Here is an 18,323-nt window from a genome sequence, read left to right on the forward strand (position 1 = left end):
TCCATCATTTATTAACCATATTATGCAGTAATACATAATCTCAAAAAGTTGGTTTATTAGTTTGTATTTTTAATTAACCCATTTTCACAGCCTATTCACTTTTTACAATTATGAATGAGACATATAACAGCTAAATTGGGATGAAAATGTTCAAGACGTAATGAGAGTGTGGGGAGAAAGTACATCTAATCCTCTTAACAGACTTCAGGTATTAGGTATTGTGCTGATCCACGCTGAAGAGCTGTCCTGCGGTGCGTCCTGCTTGACCTATAGCAGCGCTCACAGCATCCGCGCCTCTCCCTACAGCCCAGCTGTGAGACAGCAGCTCCACTCACCGCCGCGCGCATCGCCCTGCAACCGGTAGGTTTCATTTGCGTGTTCTAAATTAGTATTATTATTTTGTTTTACAGCAGAGGAAGTTTTAATTTAAATTGTTAAAATGATTCATTTATCCATATTAGGATTGTTTCTTCCACCAAACAGTCACACTACATTTCTGTGTTCGTGTTTTTTTTATTTTTTTTTTTTATTTTTTTTTACAAAATACTTAATGTTTTATTGTTTTTAGCTGCTTCTTGCACCGCTTTTCGTATTTATGGTTGAAAGACACTATAATAGATATGAGACGGATATTTTTCCATGTTATATTTGATTGGACAGAAATGTTTCTTAATAATTCATTCATTTAGACGCAGTGTCAAGTTTTTATAAGGGACAATATTCATTCATTGGAATTGATTTACAGCGGCACTTTTTCCCCCTTTTTATGGCGAGTTATTTTTCCTACCCTAAACCACGCGGTGTGCGACTCATGTAGGCTATAGATAGATAGATAGATAGATTTAATTAACATTTTAAACAATGTCATTTTTTGAAAAGCTAGAATTAATCAAACAGGATTGATTTAATCCAGTGCAACGTGTTGGTTAGATGAGATACAAGTATTAGAAGAAAATGTAATCTGCTGATCCTATATTCAGTGTTGTCTGTATACAACTGTTGCACTCAGTGTTCCTCCTTTTATCTACTGTAAGGTCTGTGAGAGGAAACCTGCGCCACAGAGAAAATGAGATGAAACGGTCTGAGAGAGAGTCCTGCATACCCCTGCATCTTTTGGGGGGAAATTCTGGATGTTCTGGGTGTCATTGCCCTAAAAAACAAGTCAGTGCCCTTTAGGAAACGTACTAGAAAATGTTCCTAACTCGAAGAAAGAGACTGCATCTCAGCCGGATCATATTTCTTCTGTCTGGGGTTTTCCTTTGTTCTTTATATCAACTCACTATCAGAGCCAGGCTTCCAGATCCCTGGTCTGAGCCCCAGATATCAGGGGTACCTGAATATGGCTCTGGACTTACTCCCGTTGCAGGACTGTTGGAGATGACTAATTTGACCACTGTTGAGCCAAAGAACATCAACTACACAGATGGGGTCCAGCCGTCAGAGTCAACAGCAAGTATAACCGTCCAAACTACATTTACAACAGAGACGCCTACAACAACCACAAACAGGACAATTGTCCACTGCATTTACGTGGATCCAAACCTCCCGAAACCCACCCCAGTTCCTTCTCCAGTAACCGATCCAACCACTCTGGTGTCCAACACTACAGCATCCAGTCCTGGAGAGGCACCACACATAAAGGGCGAATACCCGGAGGACATCTTCTCCATTGAGGAGCGACGCAGGGGCTGGGTTATGCTCCACATCTTTGGAATGGTATATATGTTTGTTTCTTTGGCCATTGTATGCGATGAGTTTTTCGTCCCAACATTGGGGGTTATCACAGACAAACTGGCGATCTCAGATGATGTGGCCGGGGCCACCTTTATGGCCGCTGGAGGCTCTGCCCCCGAACTTTTCACTTCCTTGATCGGTGTCTTCATTTCTCATAGCAATGTGGGCATTGGAACCATTGTTGGCTCGGCTGTCTTTAACATCCTGTTTGTGATCGGAATGTGTGCACTGTTTTCCCGGGAGATGCTTCACCTCACCTGGTGGCCTCTCTTTCGGGACGTGTCATTCTATATCATCGACCTGATCATGCTCATCATCTTCTTCTTGGACAACACCATTATGTGGTGGGAGAGTATGATGCTGGTTTGCGGATATGCTCTCTATGTTACTTTCATGAAGTTCAATGTTCAAATAGAGCACGCCTTTAAATCTCAGCTCAGGAAACACAAGAACATTGTCAAAGTCATCGCCGTGGAAGAACCTGAGAAGGTATGCCTCATTAATTTTGCCAATAATATATAGCATTAGAATTAGTCTTTGGGTCAGATATTTGGGTCAAAAGCACAAAACCCTACTGTAAAATCAAACATAAACCAGCAGGAATTCCATGTTGGTCCAGGTTGATTTATGCTGGTATAGTGCTGCTGGTCTAGTTAGTGGACCAGCCTAGTCATGCTGTTCTCAAGAAAAACTGAGGTGGTGCAGCTGGTCCACCTCAACTCCCACTAGCCATGCTGGGGACCAGCAACCAGCATCCCATTCTGGTCCCCAGGGGCCCTCTGGGTAACTTCTCAGTAGAGCTGGCCGATTCATCGATAAATAGTTTTAAAAAATGTGGTCAATTTGGTATTGATTCTCAAAAGCCACAAATCTTTTTTCTATATTTATTTATGCAAACTTTGAACATAATATCTGATTGACATTACTCTTATATTACTAGTCTACGTCATCCTTTTATTTACTTAGTGCAACATCTGAGACCCTGTCATTTATTCAGTGCCTAGCATGGCGGATGCAGGTGCACCTTTCAACGTGAAAGACATTTCTTACTGTTGACGGATCAAAAGTTTATTATTTGCTTGCATTTTTAAGCCAATGTAAGCATTCAAGCGAAAGAGAACTCAGCTGTGTTCAAATAATAAAATTAATTCTCTTTCACGTCTCCTTGTGCATATTCACACACATTTATTTCAAAATGGCCGCTTTTGCGAATGTCCAGGTAAACAGTTATGGCTTAAAAGTAAGCAGTAGAGAAAGAATGCATGTGTATCATTTTATTAGATCCGTGCATTAGTTAGTGAGCAGCCTGTCTGTGTTTTTAATGTTAATCAAACTACAAAAGACACAGAAATCACTCCCTGCTCTTCACTGAATATCCTTTTTTGTAACTTTAATAAGGATTAACCTTTATTTAATTTAAATACTTTATTATAAGTGTGATGGATTTGGCATGCAGAATTTCTCCATTTGTGTAGGGGGGAGAGGGGGGGGGTGTTTTTGGAGAATCAAATTTTGCCCTTAGCATTGTCCTAATCTCCCACCCATATATATGTGTGTGTGTTTTTTAGAAGACTTCAGATACAAAAGCATCTAAATCCGTCTGACGGTTTCCTTTAAAATAAGCATTTTTGTAAGGCTCCATGTATAGGTTTCTATCTTAGTACTGGTACTTCTGAATGGGCTAAGGGGGTTGGGGTTTAGTTGGTTTGAAGTGAAAGTATGTTATGAACTTATACTATATGTGGAGAGCATTCACTCAGTACCGTTATCTCATTTTTGACCGAAGTGGCTTTTAGAGGCTTTTGCATCTGAACTCTTCACAGTTCCATATATATATATATATATATATATATCATTAATTTACCCATTTCATTTAATACACATTTTATTAGCACTGGGATTCAAACCCAAAATTCTGCATTATTAGCACCATGCTGTACCATTTTTGCTTCAAGAAAATGGATTGCATGTTAGCAATTTGCATAGCATTTTAATAATAATATTTATGACAGAAACATTTATTTCTGTTTTGGACAGTGTTGATGATTTCTGCTGTGGTATATCTTCTAGTGATGAAGAACCACTATAATATCTGCTCATGGACATGATAGCAGAGATATAATAGCATCCCACTCAGGTGAATGTGAGTCACTTATGTTTATTCATTGAACAGATACGCATGGGTTTGCGTTTTCCTTTGATAAACAGAAATGAAAAGGATCTCTTGTGTCTGCTGGGGACAGACGTTGTTAATGAGTTGTCTTGTAGCAGACAAGGTATTTGGAGCAGGTGCGTGCGGCTCACTGTGACAGCCTCTGATTTAGTGACACTATCGCATCACATTATCAAATTTTGTAGTCATTTTCACAAGTTCCTTTCTTCATCCTGAACTTCCCTCAGCTTAGATGCTGTAGTGAGAGGACGGTTTAGAGAGATCAACACTTGATAACCTGTCATAACATCTCTGTGATCACACTCACCTGAGAAGGAGACTTTAAGCCGCAGTGACAAACAGTGGGTTTTTGTAAAAATGTCTCATGCTGTAAAAAACATATATAAATAAGTGGAGGGTTATCATTAATCATTCATGTGATCAAAATAATACTATCTAATATCTGCTAGAGACACTCTGGACTGGTAAAATGATGACTCTCTGGCTCTCTGATCCAAAGACGTTCACTTAATCCTATGAGGGTCTGCTGTGATGTACAAACTGTGTAACATATAGAGTGTTTAAATCTGATAAGTGTGATTGAAGCTTATATAGTGTAAGACGGCTTACGAGACCCAGAGGACCTAGATCTTTGTCAAACTAAACCCACTAAATTGAATTTATCACAGATAAGTATCATGTACAGCAGATTTAAATATATTTTATATATTTGGTTGCTCACGTATGTTGTTATAATTTCTGCTATAAATAAAACCGACATATAATGTAAATATTAGAAAATGTCAAAAAAATATAAATTTATAATTTTGCTTTGGCAATTACCTGTAATAAAAAAGGTTTAAGTTTGAAGCCCTAAAAACTGGCAAAAGACATAACAAAACTACTAAGACTAACTAAACTTAAAACAGAAAATATAAACATAAAATGTAGTTCACAATGTTAATAAACCTGTATGCTACACGCTCTTTGTTAAATAAATGAAATATATTGATTGGTCTCCTTTTAGTCTATGGGTGCACGTGAATGAAAACTATATCATCTTTGCAACATAATAGTCCCTTTTATTCTTCAAACAGTAGAGTGAGAAGTGAAAGTCAAAGGTCAAATCAATCCTTGGTAATGTTTCAAACTATTTTTTCACACAGCAGGAGAATGTGACTTTAGAGGAGGAGAACAGGCCGCCTGAACCAGAAGACAAGAATCGATTAAAGGTGATAAAAAATATGCAAATACATGTTAATGTGTAAATAAACATAGCCCTATTGTCACCAAATGGAACTACAAAAATAATTGGTTGAACCATTGAACATAGCAGTGTTTTAATAGCCAACATATATGAACTGTTCTGGGAAATCATATGGCTTTTTATAGTTGTCAAGCTAAGATATGAGGAAGCATTCTAACATCCCAAAAAATAACACACACCATCTAACAACAAAAATTCAACATACACACATGATAAGATTCTTGATAAGATTGGATACATTTCAAATGAATATGACATTATTAATTAAGTAATATACTTAATAACATACTGTAACTGAAATAACATATTTAAATGATTTTTGCCACTTCAGATTCTTTCAAATTCCTTCGGCATGATGATTTAGTGTGCGATCATATTTCCCCTGTCTTGTGTAGCTGAAGCCCACACTGCAGCGCGGGGGCAGTTCTGCCTCTCTGCACAACAGCACCATGAGGAACACCATCTTCCAACTGATGATTCACACACTCGATCCTCTTGGAGAGGGTAAGAGCCCTTCAACGTCTGAACCCTCATAATGATAACTCATTAAGCAAACACTGCATGGAAGCGTTAGAAATTTCAATTCTGGTGCATGGTTTAAAGCAATAGTCCACCCATAAATTAAAATTCTGTCATTTATTCAGCCTAATGTCGTTCCAAATATATGACTGACTTCGTTCCATTGGGAACCAAACCACTGACTTTATTTGTATGGACAAAGCAACACATTTCTAAAAATAAATGTTATCTTCCGTGTTTCACTAAATAAAGAAAGTCATACAGTTTTGGAACAACAGGAGGGTGAGAAGATGATGATAGAATTTACATTTTTAAATGGAACTATGCCTTTTAGATATGATGTGAAAGCAGGTCACAAGGATTTTCCATGTGTTTGAGTAAATGTTAACATGAAAAGATCAGGAAAGGTATATGATAAGAATGAAGACTTTGAAGACTCAAATTATGCTATTTGTACAAAGTGATTGATTTGAGCACTAGTGGTTTAATGGGGGAATTAGCTAAATGTAATTTTTGCTGATTTGTTTCTCCCTTTTTACAGACTTTTTTTTATTATATCAAAACAGAAATTGTATATAGATCAAATTCCTGTCATATGATATAGGCCTATATTCACTGTGCCCTGCAAGTGCTGTAAGAAGTTGAGAAGTGTAGCAGGAGAGTCCCTTTGTCCTTCTCCTAGTACAAATGGATTAGCAAAGCGTGTTCCATATGATGACAGCACTAAGTCCAGATTGATACTAAGAAGATAAATAGCTCTTTCTCAGTCTATGGAGTGGAGAGTGATTCATAGTAGTGAGACAAGGGATGGGCCCACCGCAGTGGCTCTATGACATTTTGTCAAGTCACATCAATGTGTATGTCACTATTTAAAAATGCACTATATTTTTTCCACATTGCACATACATAGGTTATCTAACAAGAGAGTGTGTCTGCAGAAACTATAATTTTAGCATCACAAAAATGCATACGTGTAAAGCGGAAGCCCTGGTGCTGAGGTCCCGGTGGGTCAGTGGTTTGATGGCTGGGGTTGGTCCCCTTGACCTTCAGCCTGTCCTCAGGAGGCTGCGCAGCACCTGCGCTCTCAGGGTCCTAACAAAACCTCCCAGTACTGTGCTGCTCCATCATTAAGCTGCTTTTGATTGAGCTCATAAAGGCTGGATGAGAGACAGGCTCCAGCAGCTCAATCCTGTTATTGTGATAGGGTCCCTTCTGTAGTCAATGAGACAAGACAACTGTAAAGGTTCATTAGTAGAGATCTACATTTGGGTTCATAAATAACTGACAAGCACTTAACATCTAGTTTAAAAGGACCTCGATTGCGCTGCTTTAATATACTCTCTACTCTCAATGACAGTCATTTAAATATCACAGAGAAATGTCTGGGTCCCATTTCCCCCCTCAAATAACCAAAATAAAATCTTAACCTTAAATAAATAAAATTATTTATTTATTTTATGAAAGTTTTTTTTCATGACAAGCAAAAAAAAAAAAAAAAAAAAAGCATACAGTAAACATTAACTAACTGTTACACTCACAATAGGTGTAGTAATCCAACACTCTCAGAAAAAAGGTACAGGTCTGTCACTTGGGCGGTACCCTAAGGTACAAAAGAAAAAAGGTACATCTTTGTACCTTACCTAAATGGTACATATTATTACATTAAAAGGTATCAATACTTTAAGAGTGTGTATTAGTACCTTAAAAGTATTTGTACCTGTTCGGTTTTGTACCTTAGGGTACCCAATTCACCTTTTGTTCTGACAGGGAAGATGCGTAACACAGAAACTATAAACAGTCAGGGTACGTTTTCACAGCTTTTCACAAAATGAAAAAAATTGGCCAAAAAAGTAGCCTAGAAATCTATCCCTAGCCGCAGCAAATTTAATCTGCCCGCAAGTGTCGTCAAGCAACTCTCAATACCCTTCTGAGCTGTATTCGCCTAACTCTTGCCGGGCCAATCACATCGTGTATAGAGTCGGTGGGCGGGGCCATAATGATGACGGCTGAGTTGCGTTTGCATGCAGTAAACACAGAAACTGGCGAACGGTGGCGGTCTTTCAAATCAGCTTTGACCGCGACTCTGGAAGACTTGGAGTTAAGCTTTTCTCTGAGAAAAGAACAAAGAACGGCACTGAAGTCATTCTTAAAAAGGGAAGATGTGTTCGGGGTTTTGCTGACCGGATACGGCGAATGTTTAATCTATCAACAAGATCTGTTTCACCTTCGTTGCTCTGGTTGGTGGTAGCGCTATCCTATCGCGTGCAGAGGGAGTTTAAAAGACAACCGTTTATCCCACCCCTCGGATTGAGCTGTCAATGGTGAGTTTCCAGACCAAACATCTTGATGTGGGTCTGGCTTGTCAGGCTACCAAAAAAGGCCAGTAGTTGGCGATGTCACTTTGTAAAAAAACACTACACGTTTTTGAATAAAATTTTGTCATGTAAAGTAACGCCCCCGTTATTTAATCGACACGCTGAGTAGACATTCACACATAAATGAACGACGATGACCGACAAAAGGACAAAACCAAACAGGAAGCATAAGAGAGAACTCTATAAGAGACAGGTACAAGTCATAAGTTATCATAGAAAAAAACTAGGAAGTAACAAGTAACCATAGAAACTGAAACTAAACAGAGCAGAAAAACAGGAACAAACTGAAACAAAACAGAATGTCAAAATAAGAGTCCACAAAATGGAACGTAACCTGACAATCCGCTTGTTAAGTTGTGACGTAAGGAACACCGTTTCTGGGTCCAAGCCTCAACTCGTTTCACTTGAGAATGCCATTGACGCCCGTTTATGAGCGCTATTGTTTCATATTAAACATCAAACATTTAAAAAAGTTAAACATTTTAAATACTTACAGTCTACACAACATTCTCTATGGTCACAGCATTACAGACATTAATTTTTTAACGATTTATAAAAGATGAATCACTGTCTGGCCATCTGGAATTTTGGTATGGAGAAAAAGGTTATTATTATAACTTTTTTTGTGGTATTTCACCACATTGTGTGTGTATATTAGCACCGTTTGTAGTTTTTCTTGGGTATAAGATAGAGCGTTTGGACCCGGAAGCGTTGCCGCGTGACGTCAGCCTTAACAACCGGATAACAATCAACAATCTTTCCATATGAATATATCAAATAATAAAAGTATACATTTATGGATTGTGAAATAATTAACAAAAATAGTCTTAATTCAAGAAATCCGACCCAAACATTTTTCATGAAATTCACACTTATGCATTTATTCTTTGACCAGTCCACATTTTCTTTGCATAAATCCAATCATGAACTTTTAACATTTAGCAATGCGGCTTGTTGGTATCAAAGTCAGTGCAGACATGAGAGGTTTTGAAGGTCATTTAAGGATGCATTTGTAAAACAACTCACCATGGTATTTATTGTATATGAATCTACTTTTACTCATTAGAGTCAGTGTTTAATGGAGATGCAAAGGCTAGAAGCTCTTTGGAACGTAAAGGTAAGGGGCTTGGTGTTTGTGATGTTATTCTTGTGATGTGATTGCTTTCTCGTAGTAGCCAGTGAGATGACGTGAGAAAATGACGTTTTGTATTTCGTCTGTGAAATTAGGGCTTTTGTCATTTGTGGTAATGTCATTGTTGACCCTGACAGTGTCAGTCAAAGTATACATTCAAGCTATATTCTTCCTTTCCTGGTTTGCAGTGAAATTTAAAGACAAGGCTCAGATTTTGAACGACATGGCCCGGGGGAAAGTAGAGAACAAAAAGAAGGAAAAATCTGGTGAAGGTGAGATTTTATAATCTTAGTTTGTTCTATTATGATTGCACAGAGCTTTGTAGACAGGACGGTGCATTGTCCTACCTCACAGATGAGCTCTGTTGCATATTCAAAATGGTTTTTAATGTTGCATTTCCACAAGCGCTAACGTACCAGCTGTGTGCTGGATGAAAGGTACAAAGAGAGGGCACTCTGCCAGGAGTTTGCCCCGTTTTACCCTTTACACAGCTTCCCGCATTCCATATTTCCACCTTTTGTTTCTACTTGAGAGCTGCTTTACACATTAGCTGACATAATGACCAAGCTCCATCTCATGAATTAAGCATGAATGGCTTGGAATCAATGCAGATTATCTTGTGAAGCAACTGTGGCGTTTGAAATTGCCGCCAAATGATATAGCAACATTACTCACTCCTATTGAGGAAATCTTCACTCCACATCTGAGAGGAGCTTGTAGTATTGCTAAAACAAATGCAAACTATATTTATATTTTATTATCCTGGGTTAAATAAGGTGATGGTCAGACGGAGCAGCCCAAGGAAGACGCGGCTCCAGAAGCCAAGGAAGAAGACACCAGTCAAAAGCCTGAGGCGCAAAAGGTGGGCCAATTGCATCTCAAAAAAAGCTATGAAGATGAAGCAGGAGCTCTGAGACGCTTGTGTGCTTTTAATGAGCTTATAAATTCTTTACCTGGTTGTAAAGCTGACAAAGATGATATGTCAAACATAGTATGTGATTCCTATTTAAGGAATACTTCACCCAGAAATGAAAAGTCTGTTATCATTTACTCACCCTCACACCATGACTTCCTTTCCTCTGTGGAACACAAGAGGAAAAGCTTTGAAGAATGTTTTAGAATGACATTATAATAATGGAGAACTGGAGATTTCAAGCTTAAAATAGGATAGAAGGAGTTGTTATTGTCCGTGTTGTGTTAAGAAGAGAAGTACAAATGGCTACTTAATGACCTAATCCCTCTTTTTAGTCAGATTTTTTGATAAATCAGTTCATTCAGTTTCCAAAACCGGTCTGACTGATTAATTCAGACCAATTTTGTTCTCATCTCGAACTCAGTCATAGCAGTTTTAGGGTTAGCAGCTCACTGGAGGTGAAGATTATATTTTGAACTTTATGCTTTTGCATTCTTTTTGAAAGCTTGAAAGCTCTGGTCCCTATTTATTTTAAATAAATACTGTGTCTGTGTACCACAAAAGAAAGAAAGTCTTACTTGTTTGATGCAAATTAAGTGCTAAATGAGTAAATGATGATTATACTTAAATTTATAGGTGACCTATTACTTTGTTCTCCTAATTTTTTATTTTCTGTGTGGGTATTACGCTTTTCACCTGTCTCTTTCTCGCTCTGTGTTAAGGAAGGAGACACTGCAGCAGAAGGAGGCTCAGAGAAGCCAGGAGGTTCAGATCATTCAGAGGATGATGATGAGGAAGATGACAGTGATGAAGAGAGCGATGAAGACAGTGATGATGATGATGATGACGACGACGATGATGAAGATGAGGCTGGGGAAGAAGGAGAAGAACCTCTTTCCTTAGAGTGGCCAGACACCAGACGCAAACAGGCCACATATTTGTTTCTGTTGCCCATTGTCTTTCCACTGTGGCTGACAGTTCCAGACGTCAGAAACCCTGTAAGAACCAAAAGAAAACCACATGTTTTTCTTCTATATTTGTTCCACTTTTTCACATGTGATAGAACTGACATGTATATTGTACTTCACAGGCATCCAAAAGGTTCTTTGTCATTACCTTCCTTGGCTCAATAGTATGGATTGCTATATTTTCCTATCTTATGGTGTGGTGGGCACATCAGGTCAGTGTAGAAACCAATATTTGTTCAAATGTATTTGGACACATTTAAATGTCACTGCATTAGCAAATGTAACATCAAAACAAGTCAGCATTTATCAAGATTTTCTCTCCTAGGTGGGGGAGACAATCGGCATCTCTGAGGAGATCATGGGTCTTACCATTCTTGCTGCAGGAACATCAATTCCTGATCTAATCACCAGTGTGATTGTAGCTCGAAAAGGCTTGGGAGACATGGCTGTCTCGAGTTCAGTAGGCAGCAACATATTTGATATCACCATGGGGTAAGGCGACTGAAATATTAAATATTCAGTGAATCAGGTGTTTGATAGTTGGAAATGATATGCTCGTCGAATGTGTTATGCTCTTTCCACTGAGTGAACTCCACTGGTGTTTGTCTGTTTCAAAGACACTCAATCTGTGTAGTCATAGGGACTTTTTTTAGTGACTCGTTCTACACCTTACATCGTTTCACCTGTAGGCAGCAACAAGAGTCTCTAAAAGTGAGTCTTTCATTGAACTGATTTGTTTGACAACACTGATTCCTTCAGGAATTAAACAAATGTGGACACATCCTAGGCTGTGTTTAAGTCCAATTTTTATGCCCTTCCCTTGCTAACTTGTTTACTGGAATGTACATCATTACATTGCACGAGTGACGAAACTCTTGAAATGTGTTTAAATGGAACGCTCTACGCCCTTGACCACTTGGAATCTGCTATGGAGCTGATTTAATATTTACAGCTTTTGTCCTTATGAATTTGTTTTATGCACCATTCTATAGGCCTGTATGTATGCTTGGGCTTTTTGAAGTGCTTTCAACTTCGTCTAGTGGATGAGGGATGTTTATTTAGACAGACCCTTGACCCCTCGACTTTGATCGAGGGTGTGATTCTACTCAAAATGTACACTTCAGGTAGATCCATAGACCACAATGCACGGTGATTGTGACGTCACAGCAGATCACGCTTAATTACCCCATCCCACACAACTCTAGTGTATGATATTAGCATTTTTTTGACAATTTATTTTGAAATGGCAAAGTGGTAGGGTGCTCCTCAAACGGAAAGCTGCGTCTTAGTAAGACTGCATATCTTGGATGCCACATCATCAAGTGCCATCAAAGGCTGTCTCAATTTGAAGGTCCTTGCGAAATGAATGCAGCCTTCATTTTGCGTCCTTCATTTCGATAATTTTGAAGAATGCATTAAGTGTATCCTTTGTGTCCTTCAATCACCCACAATTCTTTGCACACATTCCAATTCACAAAAGAACTGGTGGAAAACCAAGGCATAAATGCATGTTATCTTTTGGGGTAAATCACTTACTAAACTGCCAATAATGTGAGCCACTGGGGGATCACAGGCGGCTGTCATTCACTGTGTTGCATTAAAAGAAAGCGAGTTAATATAAAGATTTATAACACAGTATTTGTTTTAGAATTAAATGTTCATAGTATTTCTGTGCCGTGATCATGGGGTGGGAACATGTGTGACATACTTTACTAGATCGTCTCATTGTAGTGTTTAATGCTGAGGAGGAATTTAGCCTACAAGCCTCTGAGGGACTGGACTAGGAAGGACAAAGCCTCACTTTGTGTTCCTTCTGTCTTAGAAGCTCCTGAAACTTCTTCTCAAACAAAACAGAAAATGAAGGACTGATTTTGTCCATCAGGAATTGATTGAATTATTTGATCGTGGCTTACTATTGCTGTGCTGTGTTTAGGTGTTCCAATCACTTCCATGGCCACAGGTGTTTAAAATCAATTGAGCGTGGTACCGTGATAAGTTGCCACCTGTGCAATAAGTCCATTTATGAAATTTCCTCAGTTTGGTGGAGGGGGGATTATGGTGTGGAGTTTTTTTTCAGGGCTTTGCCCCTTAGTTCCAGTGAAAGGAACTCTTAATGCTTCAGCATAACAAGATATTTTGGACAATTTCATTCTCCCAATGAATGGGGATGGCCCCTTCCTGTTTCAACATGACTGCACACAAGTGGACTAAGCAAGGCCCATTAAAACATGTTTGAGTTTTGAGTGATCCTGACCTTAAGCCGATAGAACACCTTTGGGATGAATTAGAGCGAAGACTGCGAGCCTGACCTCACAAATGCACTTCTAGGAGAATGGTCAAAAATTCCCATTAACACTCCTAAACCTGGTGGAAAGTCTTCCCAGAAGAGTTGAAGCTGTTATAGCTGCAAAGGGTGGGCCAACTTTATATTAAACCCTATGGATTAAGAATGGGATGTCATTAAAGTTCATGTGCATGTAAAGGCAGGCATCCCAAAACTTTTGGCAATATAATATTTCATGCAAGTAGACAAATTGTCAAGTGCAAAGACCACAAGTGTGGCATTAGGACAAGCCCTGTGTTTTTTGAGTGAGTTTTTGAATCATTCACTCAAGTGATTTGTTCAAAAGGAATGGATTTATTTAGGAAAACATTTTTAACGGTTGAGTTGTTGACTCATTAACTTGACTTTTTTAATGATTCAGCAAACAATGTCCTTAGAGAGACAGAGACATTTCTGCATTGACTTTTGGAACTAAAATGGCCCAACAAAATAGACCAAAAAGTGTCTGATAATACTTTGTCTAAAATATAGGGTAACCTGTTCTTGAACTTTTGTCTTTTTCACAATATCCCACTTGCAGTTGCTCTATTGGTACATACAGAATGAATTGTTCTTGTGTTTTATTGCGTAATTATATCACCTCTCTCTGTTCCAGGCTGCCAGTGCCCTGGCTGATGTTCTCATTCTGCCATTCCTTTGCCCCAGTGACTGTGAGCAGTAATGGGCTGTTCTGTGCCATTGTGCTGCTCTTCCTCATGCTCCTCTTCGTCATTATCTCCATCGCTGCCTGTAAGTGGAGGATGAATAAAGTGTTGGGATTCACCATGTTCATCCTGTACTTTGTGTTCCTGGTGCTCAGTGTCATGCTAGAGGATCGAATCATTATATGTCCCGTGTCCATCTGAGCACACCTGTGGTTTTCATACAGCTTAATGTTCACTCACCGTGAGGATACAATCCTGTCATTTGAAACTTCGCACATAATGTATCACATTTAAAGCATCCCTGGACTCACTGTGTTGACTTATTCTGTATCACACAAGATCTTTTGTGAAGGGGTGCAATAACTGCTATCACATTTTTCAGCTTGTGATAAAATGAGTGCAGTTATGTCACAGAAAAGTCACAGGTCCTGTCCCAAATGGTCACCATTTGTGGTATCCACACAATAGTGATGTAATGCCATATGGATTGTTGGCTAGTAGACTGCATGTGGGCCCACCAGTGTGGGCTTTGCAAAAGGGCACATTAAAGCCACATACAGAGGCACACTTGAGCACCCTTTTGAACTATAAAATGACAAATAAGACACCCTACTGTCTCACTGTGGACTTGACAAACAAACTATGATTATGATCGCGTAAACAAAGGCCACAGAAGTGTTCCATTCGAGACAGGGCCACAGAGTACTAAATATGTACTCAAATTGTTTCTAATATTCTCTCTTGATAATTTGTAAAAATCGATGATTCAATTCAACCATTTTTTCCTATTGGGATTATATCTAGATATGCATGCAAAACATACGTTCACATGGTCAATTTTTGCGATTGAGAACATTTACTGCTGGTGTGAGTCTCTAAATGTCCCATTCAATCAGCAACTTACAGTAGCATCTCGAATACTGTCTGTATCAATATGAGTGTGAAACGGAAGCCAAGCCAAAGTCCCTTTGTATAAAACAAGTAATTTCACTTGGTGGCCATCTTTGAAATGCTTCCCGGGCATGCAAGTACTTCTATCTCTTTGAATGGGGAAACATACAATTCTCCAAAACTGTATTACACTTGCACCACCAAAGAAATGTGACAACTGTCTCATAAATGTAGTTTCTAAATGCTCAAATCAGAACAAAAAAATGAAATTTTCAGGATGGACCAAGCTAATGTGCATGCTTAGTCTTAAGTGTGCACCTCAGAACACGGACTGTTTCTATGGGAGGAGCTATACGTCCAGTGAGGAGGAGCGTATGTCAAATGGGTGGAGCAAGAATATTTAAAGGGTTACTTCAGCGATTAGCATATGGCTTTGTATCAGTAGAAACCCTGGAGTATAATCAAAGGATTGTGCTTTCCCTCCTCATATCCCCCTGAGAGGAGAGATTTATGCATTTTATTTTTAGAAAAATTCCTCCCATGACACAAATTGACGATATTTGCGTCATCTTTAGAATGTTTGTCCAGAGGCTAAAGACTACAGCCAGCAGTGGGAGCTATTTCCACGTTTTCAACTTGCACATGGGGAATGGGAGATTACACTCACAGCTCAGCTCAGCAGCAGGCATTCATTTAAACGGATGCAAAGCAATGTAAGTGATTTAACATCTCAAATTAATTTCTATAAAAGTTAAGCTTCCAAAGGCATGAACTGAAAACGCTACAGACTGAACTCACGTTGTGAATGTATGCCGCGAGTGTGATCGCGATTACCTCAGCTCTCATCAAGAGAGCTCATCAACTCATTTATGACCTTAAATGTAATCTGACTCCTAATCTGAGTTAGTGCTGTGAGACTCAAGCGGCGACTCGATCGTTATATTGAACAGACACGTTCAGTATTCAATTGTAATGTCTGTTCTCTAACTCAAACTCAGTCACTGTAATCCAGTAGTGGTGGCTTTGGGAATGGACTCACAGGGCAGCGAAGCATTCTGGGAATTGTAGTCTTTCATTCCCATGAGACAAAAATACATTTTCGGTCTTTTCTTAGTCTAAAAGGCACCAATTTCAGAAATAATTTCGCATTTCTACTACATTAATGACCCAGTTTAAATAAAGATTAATCTTTCCAGCGCTGAAGTACCCCTTTAACCACACCCTAACTCTACCCTAACCCTACCCACAACTCAACTCTACTTCTGACGGCCGTTTCAGTGACGCAATGACCAGTTAGCGATTGTCTCCTGTTTAGAAGGTGGAACTTATTCTGCGTTCTCTTTGATTCTTATTCGCCATATTGCGTAGTGCATTCTCCATTTATAGTAATAAGAGTGCACCTTCATTCTGTAGAGAAATTCATTGGTCATTATTTTACCAGCAACCATAGCTTCAGTGACCAAAGTAATATGAAAGATGGCAGCGCCCATTCAACTTTGAATCACTTTTGATAAGACAAGAGTCCAATCGAACTGCAAGTTCAACCATCAAATTTTTTTCGATATCTGTCTGCAGTTTTTATATCTGGGTGGTTGCGTGTAGGTTAGGGTTAGGGTGCATTTGTGAGCGGCTCTCTCGCACTGTATGATGAGTCCGATTCCGTTCACAATGGACAGGTTTTCAGAGAATGCGGTTGTAAATCTCGAAAATTAGGTGTGAGTTCAGTTATAGAACGTGGTTGTCATTGAAATGTGTGTGAACGGAACCGTATTAAGAACTCAAATACAGGACTGACACCCGTATTTACTTCTGTGTGAACGTTGCGACATCCACAATCGCTGGTTACATCAGAAATGTACAATAAAAACATTACCATGTCGAGAAATCTCAGTAGGTATTATTACATTGAGGCCTGGTTTCACAAGCAGGGCTTAGATTAAGCCAGGATTAGGCCTTAACTCAATTAGAATATGTAAGAAGCTTTATTCATGTCTTGGAGAAAAACATGGTGTGCATCTTGAGACAAAACAATGGCACTGATATGATTTAATATACTGGGTAAACCCATCCTGATCTGCTGTGTTTTGATTTCGCCTGGCAACTCAGTCTGGAAACCTGTACATTCACTTTTACTGCTTCTGTTGGACTTTAGCGAGAACCAATCATAGACTGGATAGAAGGATAGAAAAGCAATGGGTCGGTGCCATATTTTTTTTAAGTCTAAGGTTGGTGCCCGTTGATCACGCCTTTTGTGATCTGATTGGTTGAAGGACTATCCAATTGCATACAGAGTCATTTATTAATGGACTTTTGTTAGTTCACCCCCAAAAATGAAAATTCTGACTTTTCATTTTTGGATGAACTATCCCTTTAAGGGTGCCAGAGGTTCTGAGTTCTAATCCGCCCGTTTATTTATTTTCTCATTAAAACCAAAGATGTGCATCAGTGATTGTATATTAAGAGCAGGGACACACATGTTTTGTGAGTTCATCGAAACTAATAGTCTCCGCAACATTGTTAAAGGGTTAGTTCACCCAAAATTGTAAATTCTGTCATTAATTACTTACCCTCATGTCGTTCCACACCCGTAAGACCTCCGTTCATCTTCTGAACACAAATGAAGATATTTTTGTTGAAATCCGATGGCTCAGAAAGGCTTTCATTGACACTAATGTCATTTCCTTTCTCAAGACCCATAAAGACACTAAAGACGTCGTCACAAAGTCCATCTCACTATAGTGATTCTACAATAATTTGATGAAGCCACAAGAATAGTTTTGTGCACAAAAAACAACAACTAAATAATGACTTATATAGTGATGGGCCGTTTAGAAACTTTGTTTTGAAATCGGCCCATCGCTATATAAGTCGTTATTTAGTTTTTTTGTGCACAAAACTATTCTCGTTGCGCAATACAATTATTGTAGAATCACTGTAGTGAGATGGGCTTTGTGACGACGTCTTTAGTGCCTTTATGGGTCTTGAGAGAGGAAATGACATTAGTGTCAATGAAAGCCTTTCTGAGCCATCAGATTTCAACAAAAATATCTTCATTTGTGTTCCGAAGAGGAACGGAGGTCTTACGGCAGGAACAACATTAGAATTTGCATTTTTGAGTGAACTAACCCTTTAAGCTAGATTGAATCGCTCATCTGTGTGAACTGTGAAGACTGTGCACGAGGCGAGCGTCAAGAGAATACTGTTGCCTTCCGCTACTGATAACAGCGGCAACCAGCACTCAGTATGATCGCAAAAAACACATTCCAGCGCTAGATCGCCTCTTATTTAACACAAACTCACAAACTGCTAATCAACTGGAGATGTTTCTTTTGTGTTAGGTACACCTTTGCCGCTAGATGTTTCAAATTGTAGGCTAGGAACAAT

At 39.0% G+C, this 18,323-nt stretch overlaps 1 protein-coding gene across 3 annotated transcripts; it reads left to right on the forward strand.

Moving 5' to 3' along the window:
• The first annotated feature begins 231 nt into the window (after positions 1 to 231).
• Positions 232 to 17,522, forward strand: slc24a1 (solute carrier family 24 member 1). Of its 3 annotated transcripts, XM_067420472.1 has the most exons (11): positions 232 to 360; positions 1,035 to 2,223; positions 5,053 to 5,118; positions 5,549 to 5,657; positions 9,114 to 9,164; positions 9,368 to 9,451; positions 9,956 to 10,041; positions 10,815 to 11,090; positions 11,183 to 11,272; positions 11,386 to 11,552; positions 14,000 to 17,522. In XM_067420472.1, exons 2-11 carry the CDS (start codon positions 1,192 to 1,194, stop codon positions 14,247 to 14,249), a joined length of 2,211 nt encoding a protein of 736 aa, XP_067276573.1. In that variant the 5' UTR covers positions 232 to 360; positions 1,035 to 1,191; the 3' UTR covers positions 14,250 to 17,522. The 3 variants fall into 3 exon arrangements, with proteins under 3 accessions (XP_067276573.1, XP_067276574.1, XP_067276575.1); XM_067420473.1 differs by lacking the exon at positions 9,114 to 9,164; XM_067420474.1 differs by lacking the exons at positions 9,114 to 9,164; positions 9,368 to 9,451.
• Positions 17,523 to 18,323: the final 801 nt, after the last annotated feature.

The sequence above is a fragment of the Pseudorasbora parva genome, chromosome 16 (assembly GCF_024679245.1).
Source record: "Pseudorasbora parva isolate DD20220531a chromosome 16, ASM2467924v1, whole genome shotgun sequence".
NCBI lineage: Eukaryota > Metazoa > Chordata > Actinopteri > Cypriniformes > Gobionidae > Pseudorasbora > Pseudorasbora parva.